The sequence below is a fragment of the Pecten maximus genome, chromosome 7 (genome assembly GCF_902652985.1).
Source record: "Pecten maximus chromosome 7, xPecMax1.1, whole genome shotgun sequence".
NCBI lineage: Eukaryota > Metazoa > Mollusca > Bivalvia > Pectinida > Pectinidae > Pecten > Pecten maximus.
This window is the reverse complement of record NC_047021.1, coordinates 12,510,039-12,521,985: the sequence shown is the minus strand read 5'-3', so window position 1 is coordinate 12,521,985 and position 11,947 is coordinate 12,510,039. Positions and strand designations below refer to the sequence as shown.

Below are 11,947 nucleotides of genomic sequence, written 5' to 3'. Positions count from 1 at the left end.
CAGCCTGGTATGAAACAAAAAATGCTCTCTCGGTACCACGGAACGGCTGCATGCGATGCATCACGAATTTGTTTGTAATTATCAACGAGTATGCGAGAAGTAGTTTTGATTTATATTAAAGACATTATCACTCTTTTGAAATACATGTATCCATTTACATACCGAATACGCCGAACGAGCTGGTATATTGTAGTATAAAAGAGTACGTTAATGGTAAGTGTTATTTTAGTGAAACACGGAAAACAGTGTCCTGTATGTATTCAACTGTGCAAATTTGTTTTATTAGACTTATTTCACTGGCTTTTATATTTAGTTTTGATAAATATCTGTTGTCTAATACATGTATTTATCTAATATTTATTAACTGATACCTATTTAATATACATGTATGTCTGTTACCTTAATATTGATGTAATAAATATTTGCTGACTTTTATTAATTTTATAAAGATATGTTGACTAATATTTATCAAAATATATTTATCGACTAATATTAAATCAATAGATATCCATCAGCTAATATTTATTTAATAAATATCTTATTAATAATATCTATAAATAAATATTTATTGAGTTATATTTATTCAATATATAAATGTATCTGTTAATTTGATATGTATTTGATGAATATCGTTTGACTGATATTTATATTTATTCATATTTATTCAATAAATATATATTGATTAATATTTATTTAATATATACAGATGTAGATGTATCTGTTGATGTAATACATGTATTTATTTGATGAATATCTTTTGACTGATATTTATTTGATATATAGAACTGTTTATTCATATTTATTCAATAAATATCGGTTGATAAAATTAATATTTATTCAATTAATATCTGTTGACTTTTATTGATGAAGTTAAAGTCTGTTGACTAATGTATATATAATAAATATCTATTGACTGATATTTATTCATTGGATTCGAGAAGGATTGGGTAAGTGGTAGTGAATGACAATTTGATCACAACGCACCTCGGTCAAAACATCGACATCACAGGCACGCCTATTAGGTCGTCGTGGTACATTTGTAATTGAATGGTTTTCTCAATAGAAAATGTCAACACATAGACTTTTATAGAACGTTAATTAAATCATTTATAGGATGGCGTTATTCATTGGATGAAAGTAACGCCGACAATGTAAGCGAGTAAAGTCCTGTTGACTACGGGACACTGGTATTTAATATGTATGTCTTTTGTACGCCTCTTTAACCTGTAATTGCATACGCTAACAACAAACAAGGACTTTCGTCTAATGCGTTCTGATCAAATGTTAGAAGACAAAAAAATCACCTGTTTACAGCAGGTCACATTTTAAACGTCTTTTCGTCATTTAGTTTGGCTTGGATCCAACTGCATCCGTGCATTGATATTTGTGGAACGCCAAATTAACATATATTCAATTAATTGAACCTATCTTCAAATAATTGAAGATAGGTTCAATTCAATTAAAGATAGGGTTAATTCAATTAGAGATCAGTTCAATTCAATTAGAGATAGGTACAATTCAATTAAAGATAGGTTCAATTCAATTGAAGATAGGTTCAATTCAATTGAAGATAGGTACAATTCTATTAAAAATAGGTTTAAATAAGACTAATTGAACCTATCTTCAATTGATTTGAACCTATCTCTAATTGAATTGTACCTATCTCTAATTAAAGTGAACCTATCTCTAATTGAATTGAACCTATCTTCAATTACGAACAAATAGGGAAAAGGGACGAATTAAATATAGGTTCAATTGAATTAAAGATAGGTCCAATTGATTTAAAGATAGGTCCAATTGAATTGAAGATAGGTTTGATTTGATTAAGGATATGTTGTATTTGAAGATAGGTTTAATTCAATTAGAGATAGGTTCAATTCAATTAGAGATAGGTTCAATTCAATTGAAGATAGGTTCAATTCAATTAAAGATAGGTTCAATTCAATTGTACCTATCTTTAAATAATTAAAGATAGGTACAAATAATTGGACCTATCTTCAATTGAATTGAACCTATCTTCAATTGAATTGAAACTATCTTCAATTGAATTAAACCTATCTTCAATGAAATTGAACCTATCTTCAAATAATTGAAGATAGGTTCAATTAATTGAAGATATGTTAATTTGGCGTTCCATAGATATTGGATATGCATTATGCAACAATACATGGAGCTAGGATAAATTACAGAATGGCAGTATATATCAGTGCTAAATTATGAATTTCTTCTTAAGTGATGATCAATTAGTTTTGGATTGAGTATCGACCTACCTTCTCTCTTGCTGATGAATTCCTCGTTTGTTTTAATGAATGAACCCTTTTTAAAAATTTAAAAAAAAATTGCATTCCCCCTATTTTTTGAGAAAATATAAAATTTATTTTTTTGGAAAAAAAAAGTCTGAAAAAAAAAGTCAATTTCGGAATTTTTTCCCTCAGGGCTATTAAATTTTCCCCCGAGTGAAAATGGTTTCTACTGTTATTGCCTTTTTTTAAAGTGCCTCTTGAATGATTTTTTGTTGATTCCCATAAATTATTTTATTAGTACGCGTTTTTAAAACATCAGATATCAGGGTCCGTGATATATCTCCTTTTCATTTTTAAGTACAAATCAAACAATGTACACATTGCACACCACATTATCCCCTCTCTTCTCTCAAACCCAATGAACACCATACCCATTTACTAAAAGGAAAGGTATATAAAAGATAACGTCAGTACAGGTTAAATTTCATGTTGGTGGTGCTCAGAATTATGATTTTGAAGGAAAAACATGATTTGGACTGTAGCAAAGATGGCGAGTTGAGTAGTGATATGTATTCCCTTTTCCTCGTCCAAAGCCAAGTAGCCGAATGATTTGGAATATAGAGACACCTTTGTATATATATACATATATATTATATATAAACAGTTCTCATAGTACAATTACGACAGGTAATTCAAATCTAGACCTTTGGATCAACAACACATAGTGCATATATATTTATATTCATAGGGTCTAGTAAGTAATAACGACAATATGGTCAAAGATATGTACTGGATCCGCAGAAACAAATGTTTGTTGTTTTTCATTGATCTGTTATGTGTTTTGTGTGTTCTTTGTTTATTGAAGGTTTCCCATCAAATTCTGTCTATAGCATGTATTCTTTAAAACTGGATTTCCTTAGATTGGTAGAAGAATGCTTATAAACTCCAAGGTAGTAGAGGACACACATGCCTACCGTCCTCTGACCAGAAGGACATGTGCAGTAGTATGCCTGTATCGGATTTGGTGCATCATGATATAAAATCCAGATGTTATATTTGGTTTGTGATCTATGACGTGACCTTAGCTGACAGCATACTAGGTCATCGGAGTGCTGGTATACCATGACCTCATAGTCTCCGTCATCACTGAGATGCTCGGTTATATTATAACCGTTTGCCAACTTCAGCTGGTATGTTCCACACGCCAATGTTTCCAAGTAATCCTCAGAGAGTTTTGGAAAGGTAACATCAGTCGCATCAAGCTTTTGCCAGTAAGATTGGGCACGTTTGGATAACTCCGGTTCATTCTTCACCCTAAGTGCAAGCTCATTAACCTTAGTTGATAACCCTTTCATTTGTTCAGCCATTGCCCTGTCTTCCAGCACCTGTTCAGAAGAAGGTTCATAAATAGAACCACGGAGGAAGTTCAGGGAAGCGGTTACAACCTTTACGAGTGTTGCAATGATGTCAATGAAGTGATTAGATGAGAGTTCTGTCTGAAAGAATTTAAATTTCTTAAATTTTGCGTGATAGCTCTCAACAACCCATCTCGTTTTTGTGATGCATCTATCAGTGTTGGCTTTAAGAGAATCATGCTGGCTCTTTCCTGGCTGGAGAAAGGATGGCATGTGATGTCCATATCCCACTTCAGAGATGTCTTTCAGAACATCCCTGAATCCACGATCTGCGATGATATGGTCCTCTGGCTGCAGGAGAGGATTCAGGCTTTCAATTCCGTCAAGGATTTTCTGGGTTATTGTGGCGTCATTTCCACTCCCAAAAAATGGCCCAACGGTGTCCAAGACGTATCCATCTGGGAAAACTACACTCATGAATTTAATATAGTTTCTTTTTTTCTGCCCACAGTAACTTTTTCTTTGAAACTCGTGATCGCCACTCTTTCCAATATAGATGTACGTTCCATCTAAAACAACTGTGACATTATCACTAAAGAAAGTCTTGGTGAATGCAGTGTTATGGTTGATGGCGTTTTCTCTAGAAATATGTTCAGATTCCAGATACAAGGGACCAACTGTCGCCTCGAGAGATTGAGCTACATTGTGGAATATTCTACTGACACTGGATTTATGCAGGTTGAATAGGGATGCCAACTGTGTATAGGATATGTCCGTTTTGAGTTTGACCCAAAACAAGAGGAGATAATCTTCTGTTGACAAACACTGGGAAGATATTAGATGTGCACATCGGCTATGAAGCTCTTGCAGCTGCTCCGTGTTCCACCCAGTCCAAGCCAGACAGTCTGGGTCATCCATATTTTTCAGATTGAAAGAAAAGGATGTCTTTCCACTACCAAGTTGGTACGATAATCTCAGAAGATCATTGATCACCTCTTCATGTTTATCTGGAAGATAGAGTGACAACTTTTCCCTTCCAGCAGCAGTAATTGGAAAATTAGGATCCAAGTATTTCCCAATAAAGTGGTCAGCGCATGATCTCGCAGACTTAGAGACCCATATCCTGTGAAACAAGATCAATTGGAACCTAGCCTTTTCAGGAATTGTGGCAGTTTGTTCAGTATATGAAAGGCAAAGGCAACATTTCCTGTGAGAGGATAGAGTGAAAAAGAGGTCATCAACCGTAGGACAGATTGAGACACTTTCTTCCTCAACAGGATTGCAGTTGCTCTTCTTAGACTCATGTATTTGAGTCATCTACCATGGGCTCTGACCTTGGACGCTTCCTTAAATATCTAGTATAACACTTTGGGCACATCTTTGCCTCCCCAACATCAGTTGTTGCAATACCATCAGCTTCCAACAGGGGTTTCATCCATTCTTGTACATATCGAGAATATCTTTTATCGCCAACTGCATATTTGTATTTCAATGAGGTTTTGCAGTTTAAACCAATGCATATAGCTTTCATTGCGAATAAGGTATTGTGATAAGGCAGTAGTGATACTGTTCTACTACATAAAGTACAATCCATTACCCTTTATAGTATTACAACCAATTCGGTATCCGTCGTTTGACATCACCCTATCAGTTTTTCACCGTGTAAGTGTTTGTTATTGTTTACTGATACATGAAATTACATTTAAAGTTCTTTTTTTTTTTTGTAAAATGTATAATTCCCTCTACACATTCTGTTAAAGGATTGAACGAAAATTAGCCACACAAATATATTATATAAAATATATTTTCGTCTCAATGTTTTAAGGAACATTAATCAAGATCCAATAACCGATCTTCTGTTTCATTCGTACAGTAGAAACACAGAGCTTGCTTGTCAAAACGCAAAGAACAAAATTAGAATTTAAATACACTTTGAGTATCCCGACAATAGAGGTGTTGAAACATATGTGTTATGAAAGGCAGTGAAATTGTTTTTCTTTTTATGATGATTGCAACTAATTATTGAAATTTTCACCAGTATGTATCAGAATAAAAGACAAATATGCATATGGAATACCTACATATTGTATACAACACTAAGAACTCTTTTACTATATAAAGTAAACATATAAATAAATTACTAGTGAAAATTCTCACTGGAAAGTCATTTACTTTGTTCATGCTATCATATTTTGTCATAATGACACGACAGAAAAGTTTGAAACACGTAGAAAAATTGTACTCGGGGTTTAATACATGTACTTGAATCGTTTTTAGTCATTCCACAGATTTAACGAAGAAAAGTTTCAAATAAAACATAAGTTATGCAAAAGAAATTAATTTTGGCTGAAGAAAGTCATGCTTTGGGAACAAATAATCTCTCATTAAGGCACTAGTAGCTTTTGAATTTTTTGTCCGGGTTTTGTTGATTTTTGGGGGTAGGGGAGATAAACATGATATTTCTCTTACTTGCCAGGGACCTACTATCTTGATATTTTTGTAATGTTTCACAAGGATATCAAAGATGTTTTTAAAACACTTTCACTGTCTGCACTCGGGGTTTTAGATACATCTGTTGATATTTTTCTGAATTACTGAAATCAAAATGACGAAAAAAGTATCCCTATCTGCCACCTTTTTCATGTATATTGTGAATTCTGCAAAATAAATTCACAAGTCGGGCGTATGATACTCAAAGCTAGTTCATTCAGGTTTATTATAGTCCATCTTTGTTAAAAAAAATATGTTCTCACTTAGGTGTTAGCGGCCATTGAATATTTTCCCCGGTTTTTGTGATTTTTGGGGGTAGGGGAGATAAACATGATATTTCTCTTACTTGCCAGGGACCTACTATCTTGATATTTTTGAAATGTTTCACAAGGATATCAAAGATGTTTTTAAAACACTTTCACTGTCTGCACTCGGGGTTTTAGATACATCTGTTGATATTTTTCTGAATTACTGAAATCAAAATGACGAAAAAAGTATCCCTGTCTGCCACCTTTTTCATGTATATTGTGAATTCTGCAAAATAAATTCACAAGTCGGGCATACAATATTAAAAAATAGTTCATTTTGGTCGAGTGTGTTTATGGTAAGGCAGAAAATATGTTTTCATTAAGATACTAGCGGCATTTGAAATCTCTTGGTAAACTTTTCAATCGAAATCAATAAAAGGTGGCACTGTAATCGCACCAAAAATAAAAATTAAAAATAATAGGCCATTCCATGTGTATTTTGACATCTTTTATCAAAATAAAATGTTTCACAAAGAATTCCTTCGTGGGCCATCCTGCAACAGGTCCTTGATAATATGGTTTAAACAGGTTCAAAATCAATATTCATCTCCAAGGCTGAGAAATAATCCCTGTATTCATAACACTCGCATTAAATAGTTTGACAAGCATGAAAGCAGTTCACCTCCTATGGCATATCAGCATAAGTAATACATTCATTGTTATATGATTTAGTGTAAGTTTATCATTAACATACGTAGTAAGATACAAATAATTGATCGGCCTTTTCTTTTGTATGACTACTTTCAAAGATTCCTAAACAAAAATGAATACTGTATAATCTTTTCTTGCAGATGGGTAACGTCCAACATCTTCTGAGATATTTGACTGTTATCTCTATGATATGGAATGTAGAAGCAACTATCGATAACATCGACATACCACCAAAACTGGTTGATTGCTTCTCAGACTGGGACAGAAAGGAAAATATAACTACCATAGCAGGACGGAACGTGTTACACACATGTATATCAGATTATCTGTGGAAAACCGGAAAAGAGAGGTGGGCACCAGATGTAGATCCTGACATTTTAAAATTCATATCGGCCGATGTGAAGGAAAGGGAGAAACAAATAACTGAGAAAACCAACTCGAAAACAACCACTCCTTCTCCATATAAAGATATCCGTGTCCGCAAAGAGTACCGCATGCTAACCAACAAGGAACGACGGAAATACCACAGGGCAGTGAAAGCTCTAAAACAGGATAAGGTACTATTTATCGTCAAAAAGAATAGTCCAATTATATATGTTGATTCAGAATACGTCTAGAACGTCACTGCTGAAATCCATTTCTCACATTGTTTCAATTAAATACAGTTAAGCAAGTTTTCGAACAAAATACCTAAAGCTATAAGAATAATTATCAAGTAAATACATTTGTTTGTTTCAGAGGTTGAAACCGAACACATATGATGCTATCGCTAATTACCACAATGCGAAAATACAATCAACAGCTCATGGAGGACCCAATTTCCTAGGATGGCATAGGGTATATCTGGCGACGTAAGTTTTTGAAAAGTTGAGCTAATAACTATTTTACTTAAATTCTTTGTTTTCGAAATATACATAAAATCGATTTACATCTCAGTGTATGGAATGTTCATTTGAAACTTTCTCTGCCGGCATGATACATATAATATAGTTGTAGCTTATTGCATCTACTGTATATCAAAATAGTCCCGGGGATTGCAGTTCGACTTCTGCTCAATGTCATATTCCTGGTAAATATCATTTTTGCCTTCTATAGACTAATGTATGCATACGTATACCATAGTAATACCTCGCTGCCTGTATATATTTGTTTTGGTTTTGATAGTAAAAGTTGCAATTGTTCTAATCACAAAAATATCTAGCCTGACTGAAATGATAAAAACATTTGTTTTAGATACGAAGAAGCATTACGAAAAATTGATCCTGATGTATCTCTGCCGTTCTGGGACTGTAGGTTGGATGAAGATATGGAGGATCCATCCCTGTCTATGCTTTTTTCTGGTCGTTTTGCAGGAAATGGTAATGGAGAGGTTGATAATGGTCCTTTTAAAGACTGGACACATAGTGCATTTGGGAAATTAACACGAGTTGTAAGTAAAGGCGCAGAACTCATGAGTTACGAGGATGTCGAAAACATCCTCTCTAAAAAATTTACTTCTGAGATAACCGTCCCCACGGCACAAAGCGGATATAACCTTGAGTACCTTCATGGGAAAATCCACATGTTTGTTAATGGTCATCTGGGTGACTTGGTTTCCGCAGCACATGACCCTTTATTCTACATGCTCCATGCTTTTATTGACTATGTCTGGTGGATGTTTAGAAATAAACAGGAATCAAATGGAATCGATCCCGCAAATGACTATCCCGAAACTTCTATAAAACAACAGCAGCCAAATCTAACCATGGATGGGTTTAATATGTATAAGAATATCGATGGATATTCACAAAATTGGACACGTGATATTTACACGTATGAGATGACTCCAACATGCTCGAAAGAGCAACCTTCCTGCAATTCCAAATGGTTGACATGTCAACTTGATAAAGGAAGATGTGTTTCAAAAGCACGCAGAAGAAACAATCGATCAAAATCACAGAGGACTGCTGATTCCGTGGACTCCATCACAACAGAAATGAGTCAGATAGAAGAGTTTACTTCAGATACGTGTTCTAAGCTTGATTCAACTATTCAAAATACGTATTCCGTGGACGGCCATGCGGATTCCAGTAAATGGATTTACCTCCCGATCAAAATTGTCAATGAAAGGAAGCAAAATGAACTGTTTAGATCATTCGAAGTTGTAGACGGTATTGCCAATGAAACTTTAGACATATACGATTCGGAAATGTATGGCAAACTGAAAAGAAGGGAAGATACTGGTAAGATGGGTACATATCAGAGATGCAATCTACCCGGCTCTGGTGCAACCAAGATATTCGTCAGTGCTTATGGACTGAATTACTACGGTTTCTCCACTGAATATACAATCGTGGATGAACGAATGCCTTTGTTTAAAGGGTATACATATGTACCTGTTAGGAAGCCAACTGAAAAACCATCAGAAGCGTTCTTTGCTGCATACGACTCCTGTGGGAGGCTCTGCAAGCCTTACTGTAGGACGACTAATGGGACGTACACACGATGTTCTGCCACGCTTCGAATAGGAAACTATTCCACAGGGGAATACGGTGACACATATGGTGATGCCTTCCTTAACACCTGGAACTACGATGACGATGAAATACCAGATGTTAACGATGACAACGTGCACTTAGTGTTCTACTGTAACCGGAAGGAGGAGTGGCCATGGCAAAAATACAACAAATAAAAGCAAATTCCTTAAACTCTGTACTCTATGCTACTTAGGCTATCTCTCTGAAATACCAGCATAACAATTCTCTTGTATTTCCTATTAACTAGCTTGTATCCGATCGATATGGCACACAATAGATTGTATAACCACGTAGTTCATGCTTGGCTTTGTAAAACATTACCTACTTATATACTAAAGGCATCTAAGTGTTGCGATTAAATTATTAAAGACAAAAAATGACGAATGTTTGAAGTGGTGAATGGTACAGGCTAATGCAATGTGATCAACAACATGGGCAGTAAAAGACCCTTTTTTATATGTACTAATTAATCACTCGTGCGATAAAACATTTGCTTTGTAAAGGCTGCAGGTGAAAAAAAATCCACTGTAGCATACTTTTCTATTCCAGACATTAGATCGTCCAAGTAAAGTTTACATTGATTAAAGATACGTGATTCCCTTTATATAAGGCACTCCATTATCAACACGCCAATATTTTTGGGTGTACGTCGTGAAGGTGGTAATTTAAGGTAATTTTGATACCTATTAAAGTACACTTCTAAAATGATATAAATGTGCATCAATCAATAGTAATGTTCTGATTTCTGATGTGTTTTGTTAAGAGTGGTGTTCAAATGATAGTACTACAAAATACCAAAGAAATAGGTAATAATACTTTTTGCATGGATGGTTGTAAAAAGAAATGGACATCTACATTGCACGTCTGGTTTACCACGGCAATGTGCAATTGCATCAAATCAATCACTGGGCCTGTATGGGGAGTTAAGCGTAAATCTTTTTGTATCGTATGTCACGGGAAACCATTATGGAAAGATAAGTTGAAATAGAGTAATCACTTTTATCCAAAATGCTCGTCACCGCGATTACATATGGTTGGAACACTTTAAATGTCATGACAGTGAACTAGATCTCATATTGGCTAAGGTACATTTTTATAACACTGGACTTTAATGTTTAAGTCTCACACAAAATAAACGCCAACAGACGATGGCATATCCGTTTGTTAGTCTATAAACCTTTGTTAGTATATGTTAATATATCCAACAGACAATGCTATAACATTTTGTTTGTTAACCTCTGTTAGTCTGTTAATAGTTTCTTAGTCTGTTAACCTCTCCAACAGAAATACCATATCAGTTTGTGTTAGTTTATTAACCTTTTTTTTAGTCTGTTAACAGTTTGTTAGCCTTTTTTAGTCTGTTAATCTTTTTTAGTATGTTAACCTTTTTTGGTCTGTTAACCTTTGTTAGTCTGTTAACAGTTTCTTAGTCTGTTAACCTTTTTTTAGTCTGTTAGCCTTTTTTGGTCTGTTAACCTTTTTTAGTCTGTTAACAGTTTGTTAGTCTGTTAACATTTTTTAGTATGTTTACCTCTGTTAGTCAGTTAACCTTTTTTAGTCTGTTAACCTTCGTTAGTCTGTACGTATATCCAACAGAAATAACATAACAGTTTATTAGTCTGTTTACCTTCCGTAGTCTCTTAATATATCCAGTAGATAATAATATAACAGTTTCCTTGTCTATTAAAGATGCTATACCTCCAACAGAATGTAATACATTGTTATTATTTTGACAATGTTTAGTCCAAATAGGTATGCCTATTTAAGACCTACCAAAAATTTCTAACGTCAAAAATTGTCGCAATGAAGCCAAGAAGTAACGAACTTTTGAATATCCCTGCCAATTAAAAAGACAAAAATAATAATCTCCTTTGCATACACATGACCTTGATCGCAGTGCATTCTGGGAGAGATTTGCATTCAGAAGAAAACAACTATTGTGGACTTTAGCTGTGGCAAATACTGCCCATTGCCTATCATAAACTGCAAATTTATATTGCCGTGGTTTTAATGCAAAATAAATAAATAAATAAATAAATAAATCAGAAACATTTCAATATTATCTGTCGCAAAAAATCACGACCCTTTCCATGCTGCCACCCACGAACTATAAAAAAAAACTTTCTAAGCGTTACCACTTTCGGCCCCATTTCGCTGGATTGATACAAGTGTGATTTATCAGTAAGTTTAAGCTGCGAACGATAAAAAGTCAATCTGCAATTAATACATATCACGAAAGAAATCTTAGCCATTGATTCAACCGCATCATATGCTTACATCATTCAGTAAAGATGACAACAGACCGAATGTTACACTACGTTCGTGTGTACGTTACACACTTGCCTTTCCAACAAAAACTGTGCCATTTCCGCATGTGCTCCGAT

General features: G+C 34.5%; 1 protein-coding gene across 1 annotated transcript; it reads left to right on the top strand.

The window, feature by feature from the left end:
• The first annotated feature begins 7,187 nt into the window (after window positions 1-7,187).
• On the top strand, window positions 7,188-9,979 carry LOC117331634. Its single transcript, XM_033890464.1, has 3 exons — window positions 7,188-7,604; window positions 7,786-7,898; window positions 8,281-9,979. Exons 1-3 carry the CDS (start codon window positions 7,188-7,190, stop codon window positions 9,716-9,718), a joined length of 1,968 nt encoding a protein of 655 aa, XP_033746355.1. The 3' UTR covers window positions 9,719-9,979.
• The last annotated feature ends 1,968 nt before the right edge of the window (window positions 9,980-11,947 follow it).

Excerpts from the sequence above, each read along its gene's own strand:
- LOC117331634 (XM_033890464.1), top strand. The coding sequence starts at position 7,188 with ATGGGTAACGTCCAACATCTTCTGAGATATTTGACTGTTATCTCTATG. Across the intron at positions 7,605-7,785 it reads AAGCTCTAAAACAGGATAAG|AGGTTGAAACCGAACACATA; the intron begins GTACTATTTATC and ends TGTTTGTTTCAG. Across the intron at positions 7,899-8,280 it reads CATAGGGTATATCTGGCGAC|ATACGAAGAAGCATTACGAA; the intron begins GTAAGTTTTTGA and ends CATTTGTTTTAG.